The 7791-nt window shown below is 52.9% G+C and overlaps 1 protein-coding gene across 6 annotated transcripts in view; it reads right to left on the reverse strand.

Annotated features, from left to right (window-relative positions):
* MYH10 (myosin heavy chain 10) overlaps positions 1-4983 on the reverse strand; it is a 136501-nt gene extending 131518 nt beyond the window's left edge. For 3 of the 6 annotated variants that reach the window (XM_017348899.3, XM_070061373.1, XM_051825192.2), the window contains exon 1: positions 4610-4983. In XM_017348899.3, the coding sequence (XP_017204388.3) occupies positions 4610-4668 (59 nt within the window). In that variant the 5' untranslated portion in view covers positions 4669-4983. The other 3 variants (XM_070061376.1, XM_070061374.1, XM_070061375.1) reach the window with 2 other exon arrangements.
* Positions 4984-7791: the final 2808 nt, after the last annotated feature.

A 7791-nucleotide genomic window follows, 5' to 3' on the forward strand; every position in this document is an offset into this window, starting at 1 on the left:
GCTTCAGGCCAGGGCGTTAACTCCCTGCGCCAAAGCACCGGCCGCTAAACTCATCTTTTAAATTCATTTCTCCACAAACTTTTTGAAGGGCCCTTATATTTGCTGAAGAAGGGTTTCAAAAACTCATTACCTCTAGGACTGGTCTAACAAGATCATTAACAAGTCTCTTACCTTTCCAAAACAGACACTGCACATTGGTTACGAAGGGGGAGGCAGGGCTCTGAGGCGGAAGCATCAGAGTTGAGTTTGAGCATAGCTTATGGAACACACATTCTACCTTTCAGAACAGCAGAATCTATTTCATAAAGAAAATGCCCAGCCATAACAAAATGCTGTGTTACTCTCACTAGTCTTAGTGGGTATTAAGTGTAAATGCTGTATAGCACCCGGGAAGCTGCCTTGCAGCCCACAGGCATGCATATATTTCTTTCATTTACCTTGGGCAGGTAATTATATGCTTAAATTCACCAGATGACTCTACTTTAGAATAAGTTAATAGGTCATTCGTAGATCAGGTCCAGAAAAAGGAAATCATATATTTCAAAAACTAGCTTATCAAACTGGGACATTTATGATGGATCAGTACTTTTTTCTAGGTGGGTAAATGCTTTTAATTCAAAGAAAAAAAAAAAAAACAACAGAGGGATGGCAGTGGGTAAAGCCAATGCATGTGACACTGGCATCCCATGTGGGTGTGCTGGTTCACATTCCAGCTGCTCCACTTCTGATCCAGCTCCCTTCTAGTGTGCCTGGGTACTTACGCCCCTGCACCCACATGGGAGACCCAGAGGAAGCTCCTGGCTTTGGCCTGGCCCAGCCCTGGCTGTTCCTGCCATTGGGAGTGAACCAGTGGATGGGAGATCTATTTCTCCCTCTCCCTCTATAACTCTGCCTTTCAAATAAATAAATAAATAAATCTTTAAAAAACAAAAACAAAAACAAGAAAATCCAAGATCACAAAAGCATAATCATAATACACTCCCAACTTCGTGAAGGAAAATACAGATACCTCAGAACATTTGTGGAAAACACAAATTACCCTTTCCACTCCCTTTTTCCACAAACTTTTGGAAATACCCTCAAACGCACAATTTTTTTAAAAATGGAACAAGTATTCACTGGGTCTTCACTGGGTAAATGGGTTAACAAATCAGTTTTACTCTTCCAGATTTTTCTAGCACTTTATAAACCCAGTCCGGACAGCTGCCTGTACTGGTCACCCGGGGACACAACAGGGGAGCTACACACACTGAGGAACAGGACGGGAATGGGCCCCACCCTCCGAGTGAGCTTCCGCTTCTCCACGACCAAGAACCTACCCTTCCTTCAACTCCTGACCCAAATGCCACCCTTTCAGAAGTTCTTTTCAGGTCAATCCGGCAACTTAATCCTCCTCCTAACGTTCTGTACTGCTCATCCGGCATTCTTGCCCTGCCTTGTACTGCACCGCAGGGCTCAGCAGGCAGTGGATGTCCCACTGCTGTTTGATCATGGAGTTCACCAGGCCCGTAAAGATGGTTTGCTGGGTTTAACTATTCGCTTGTGAATCTTCCCTCCATTGTATGTGTGGTACCCAACCTGGACAGACTGGCTTTTCACAGTACACCACTCCCAAGTGCTTTGCCTGTTCGAAGACTACTACTCTGATTTTTAAAATAGCAAATCCTATTGTCATATATTACCAACTATGACCAGGCACTATTCTAAGCTGTTTACATATATCAACTCTCAATCCTCACAACAGCACCGTGAGGCAGGTACTATTAATATCTCCATTGTTCAGATGAGGAATCTGGAATATGGGCAAAGTCAATAACGAGCCCAAGGTCACAGCTAGGAAAGCAGCAGAACTGGGATGGAACCCAGGGTGCAGGTCCAGCGTGCCTGCTACAGCGATGGAAGGCAGGAGGGAGGCAATCTGGCAATGCATTGTAGCCCATCACCCGGTGCTGCCCTACCAAACAAATACCTTGTCTGCAGGAGCTCGGAGGGTGGAACCCGAGCCAGGGAACACACCGGCACAATCTGGCAAAGGCTTTATATTTTATAGAAAAAAAAAACACACCTATATTTAGGGAAAAAAGTAACAAACAGGAATGCGGAGGTCTCTCTTGGTGTCATCTGAACTCTCTAATTACCACCAAGGCGCTTCTCGCTGTATGAATCAGACCCTTACTGCCCCAAAGTTCCTGTTCTCATGTTTGGCTTTAGCCATACACATCCCTGGGGTTTCATCCCCCAGGCTTATTGTTCAACTTCTAATGAAACTTCCCCAGCTGCCGCCCAGAACCTACCACAGGTGCAGATACCAGGAGAAAATTCAATTTTATAATTTTGCTTGCCTTCAGAGAGGCAAACAAAAATGACGGGGAGGGGATCCATCGTAAGTCATCCTCTAAAAATGGATGAGCCAGAACAGTCGCGTCCATGCGTGTGAGGCCACCCTCAAGGTTACTTCCACGGTGGCACGGCGTTCAGTCTGTTAATTCACCAGAATCCTGCTTAACCAGACCGCAAGAGGCCATTATCACCCATACCATCTCCCAGTTAATTTCTTTACATTGCGCTAAATATTTCCCAAAACTTGGAACCAGGGGCCAGGAATTTAAATCTTTGTATGTGATAACAAAGTATACAAACCATCAAAGCAGGCAGCCTTGTACCCTACAACAAGCCCTTCAAAATTTCCTCCATCTCACCTTCCACGCGGCCTGTCTTCATTGTAATGATCTCCCCAAGGAGCCCAGATAAAAAGCCGGGCTCTCAAAGGTCACATCCCTTTGCTGCAGGAGCTGGGGTGAGATCACACAATTCTGCCATATGTTTGCTGCAGATAAGGCCGGGGGAACGAGCTGGATTTAAGATGCAGAAGTAAGGAAGATGCATAAAATGGCCACTTTTGGAGAACCCGAGACAGACAGGGCACACACTTAACCCATCACAAGCGTGGAGCCGGGAGAATCATTAATAAGGACAGGCTGATGAAGCAGATCACGCAATAAATAGATTTATAAAGTTCTCCAGAGTGAGAGACGATCAAGAATAATTTAAACCTCACTCACAGAATGCTCAGTTACCATGTTAAAAATGAAAAAAATAAAATAAAATAACCCTACCCATCTCGGCAAAGCCCAAGTATTACACTTCGTGTGATATTTATTATTCGGCGGAAACGGCGGTCTTTGTTTCTCCGCAGTCGGGATCTGCCCCAGCCCGGCCCAGCCCAGCCCAGCCCCTGCCAGCACCGCAGCGATCCTGGCGGGAGCCGCAGAGGCCCCGAGCAGCGGAGATAACGGTAGCCGGCGGAGGCCGCGCCTGCCCACCCCTCGCCGCCCCGGGTCGGGCTCCTTCCTCCGGCCCCGGTGCCCAGGCAGGCCCGGCCGGGGGCCTCCCGCCTTCCCGGGCCGCACCCGCCCACCACGGGCCCACAAAAGCCCCCCGCCAACGCCGGCACTCCGCAGCCCCCGCTGCCCTCCGACCCAATTCCAGTCGGCTTCCAGGGGCTCAGGGCGTGACCCCCCATCTGCAGCGAGGCGAGCGGGGGGGACCGCGGCGAGCCTTTCCCAGAGCCCTCACACAATAAAGGGATCCCGAGGCGAGCGCCGACCCTCCCCCCGGCCGCCCGGCGGCAGCGCGCCCCCGCCACATTTCCCGCCGCGGCGGTCCGCGGAGCGCGCCCGCGGACGCCCCCACGCCCCTCGGGCCCTCCCGCCCCGGCGCCGGCAAAGGCCCACCCTCCCCACGCCCGCGGCCGGCCCCGCAGCCCCCAGCCCGCCGCGCGCTCCGCCTCCGCCCTGCGGTCCCCCCACAGGTCCGGCGCCCGTCTGCCCAGCCCTCGGCGAGCCCCTCTCCCACGCCCGGGGGCCAGGCCCGGCCTAACCCACCACCCAGCCGCCCCTCCCCGGCCGGGGCCCCCACACACCGGGGTCCTACGCCGGGACCCTTGCGGCGGACTCCACGCCGCCAGGGATCCCACACGCCGAGGACCCCTAACCCCGATAGACCCCTCAGGGGTCGCCCTGCCGCACTCCCGGGCCCTGACCCCCTCAGGGGGTTTCACTCAAGGACCTCATTCCCCGCCCCTGCAGGGGTCTCTCCGCCTCCACCCACTGGGGGTCCCGTTATCTCCTCCCCCACCCCCACCCCCGGCCCCAGCCCAGGTTCCAGCTCGCACGAACCTGAGGTCTCCGCAGCACAAACCCTCCAGCCCAGACCCCCGCTGCCTTCCTCAACTCCCGCTTCAGCTCCGCGCCTGCCCTCCAAGGCCACCCGGTCCCGCCAGCCCGGGAGCCTCTCCACCCTCCCAGAACCGTCCCTCCGCCCCGGGCCGCCGCACCTCTCACCTTCAGCCGAAGATGGTGGCGCCGGCGCACGTCCCCAGCAGCGACCACAGATCCGGCGCCTCAGTCCCAAACCCACCGCTGCCTCCGCCGGGCTCCTTTAGCACTGCTGCTTGGGGCTGCCCCACCCACTCCCACCCTCATTGGGCCAGCTCCACGCCCATCACCACCGCCCCCAGACCCACTGGTCCGTTTGCGCGCCCATCTCCAAGGGAAGACGTTAGCAACCCGAACGAAGCTACCTTCCCAACTAGGCTCCCCCCACCCACCTGGAATGGTGCTCATTGGCTCCCGCTCCCAGCCCAGGCCACCGAAGTCCCAATCTCATAGGCTGGCCCTCATGCCCATCACAGATTCCGGGAGGTGCGGCCGGGGCAGTGGCAGGCAATTGGCTGGCTCGGGCGGAGATGGACAGCTGAGGGTGGCTGAGCGCCCCGCGATCCCGCCAGGCAGCGGGTGCGGAGCTTGCGGCGGCCGGCGCGCAGCACTGACCCAGGCTATGCGGGTAGTGGGGCAGGTGTGCCGAGGTAGGAGCCCGAGCTCCGGCTGCACGCGCCTGGCCCTACCGTCGGGCTGCCGTTGCAGCTCCCTCGAGCGCCTGGCCTCCCTCTGGGTTGCCGCAGCCGGCGTGTCCCGCAGCCGCGGAGTCGCGGGCCCCGGGCGCTGCCTGCAGGGGCGGGGCCGGAGCGCGGTCCAGAGGCCTGACGTCACCCCCCGGCCGCGGCTCTGCGGCTCACCTGCAGTGGGGGAGGGTGCAGCTCCGCCCCTGCGCCCGTGCTGCCCGGGGGCCCGGGCTGCGGTCAGCACTCGGACGCGGTGCGGGCACCTCGGACGCGGCGGGGGCGCCGAGCGCCGGAGAGCCGCCGCCGCATTTTGGGGGTGTCAGCGAGCGGACGGACTCCCCGCCTCGCCTGCAGGCAGAGCTGAGATTCCAGAAGAGGGAGAACGAACCGGCATTGGCGAGGAGACTTGGAAGAAAAAAAAAAAAAAAAGACTCCCTGCAGCTCATTTATTCCTTCGTCCATTTACTCATTCATTCGTTCTTGGGCGCTCCCTACGTGAGAGGGGCTGTGAGGGGTTCGCCGGCTTCCTGAAGTGCTGTGCTAAGCCCCCGGGGGGCCCATGGGGACGTCTGAGACCTAGAAGAAGGGGGGAAAATGGCTCCAAAATAAAGGGAGGAAACTGGAAAAAAAATCGAAGCTGATAAATATTTAATGAAATGTCTGAAAATGAAGCCAACTGCAACATAACTCACATAATTATATATGCATGAATAGGGTAGCGTTTAAGTCGCACCAACAAGATGATCGGTTCTCTCAGGAGCTGGAAATTATCAAAATCCTTCCGGAAAACTCACAGCAAGATCACGTTATTTAATATCAGATATCGGTGCATTTTCATACGTGCGGTATGCCTAGGAAACTTCCAATCTGGTTTAAAAAAAAGTGAATTAAAAAAAAAAACGAAAAAGGCAGGAAGTGATAAGGTTGGTGGAATTCAGAGAAGGCCCCCAGGCAGCTAGCACAGTGCAGAGTCCTGAGAAAGTCAGGCCCGCGTTGTCTTTTGTCCGCCAGCATCTGGTCCCCTCCCCCACCTGCCACCTGGGTCTCGGGCCCTAGTCCAGGTGTCATCAGACTTGACCCTGTGAGGAGGTATGTCTTCCTATGCAGTCTGCAAATGGGGTGCAAGTTAACTGGATGAGACAGGTAAACAACATTTCTCTTGAGTTTTTTTTTTTTTAATGCGTTTAGAGAAGAAGGCACCGAAGTCCTGTGTGAATGCAGTATCCCAGGCTTACAGCATCCACACCCAAGTAGCCCCATCAGCCACAGAGTCAGTGGCTTCCCATACTTTTCAACTCAGTGGGCCATCAGAAGAGAAGAGCAGAAGTTCGCCAGAATTTACATCACGGAGATGTTGCTCTTAGTGAGAAATCAATAAACAAGAGAACGGCCCCAAACATATCCTGAGACCTGGTGTTCCACCAGCACTTGGGTTCTAGATCGTCAACTCTTTGCTACACCTGGATGGGAGGAAAATTGGCAAAACCTGTTCTTCCTAGCTCTTCTTCATCTCACCACTCAAGCTCACTCTTCCCACCTTCCCCGTGTAAGCTAATGAGACCAGCCCCGAATTCTCTGCTTCCTCCCCCCCATCCCAGTCCCATTCCAGCTAGCTCCGGCCAAGAATTTTCTGCCATGTTGATGAGGAAAGTACCAGACTGACAATCTGGTACTTCCATTCAAAGACCTGGCTTTGAATCCAACGCTGTCATTTCCTAGGTATTTAACCTTTGACAAAAGACTTAACCTCATCGCTAAAAGGAAGATGGAAATATGTACTTCAAGGGCTCCCTTAATGATTAAGTAGCATGATGATTTATTTGAATAAATAGATAGAAACTTGTCTTTTATTCCAGTGTGCAAGTTTATTAGCCAAGAGTGAGAGATCCTCCTCTCCACAGTAATTTCTGCTGGTGATCTAGGCTGCTTTCATCTCAGAAGAAAAAGTTCACAGACCATTGTTTTGCAGGGCCCAGGTCAGACGTCCAAAGTCGTTCCCTCGGGGCTGGTGCCAGCCCATGAACTTGTTTTGTTCCATCTGTAGAGGACTGATATGCAGCATTTTTTTTTTTTAAAATTTGAATGAATTCCAACATGTAAAAATCAAGAGCTCTCCAATGTCCTTAGCCATTAGGGAAATACAAATCAAACCCACAAGGAGATCCCACTTCACACCCACTAGAACATCCACAGGCCAAAAAGCAGGATGATAACAAATGTGGGTGAGGATGCAGACACACAGGAACCCTCCCTCGGTCGTTGCTGGTGGGAGTGCAAAAATGGCACAACAACTTTGAAAGATAGATTGGCAGTTTCATAAAAAGCTAGACATATTGTGTGGTTTTGACCACCATGGAAAAAATTAAGTTACACATAAATGAGGATAAGATCCTACAATCCTACCCTAGGGTATCCATTAAAAAAAAAAAAAAAAAAAAAAAAACCATGTGGACACAAAGACTTGCACACAAATGTCAAGAGCAGTGTTTTTCATTATAGCCAGAAGATGGAAGAACCTCAGTGTGCATCAGTCAGCTGGCAAATGGGTGAGTGCAAGTGGTATATCATACAATAGAACGCCATCCAGCAAGGCAAAGGGACCAACCACACACAGATGCAGTAGCACAGATGAAACTAGAAACCATGCTCAGTGACAGAAGCCACATGCAAGAGGACACACAAGGAATCACCCCATTTAGGGGAAGCACCCCTTAAAGGCAAAGCACCAGAGGCAGAAAGTGGAAGGTTGGTCGTCTCGGGTGAGGACTGGGGTGAAGGAGGAGGACAACACAGGCATTAACAGAAAATGGGCACGAGGGATCTTTCTGGATGGATGAAAAGGTTCTAAAACTGATATACGGTGATAGTTGCACAACTTGGTACATGTA

Source organism: Oryctolagus cuniculus, chromosome 17, assembly GCF_964237555.1.
Source record: "Oryctolagus cuniculus chromosome 17, mOryCun1.1, whole genome shotgun sequence".
Classification (NCBI taxonomy): domain Eukaryota; kingdom Metazoa; phylum Chordata; class Mammalia; order Lagomorpha; family Leporidae; genus Oryctolagus; species Oryctolagus cuniculus.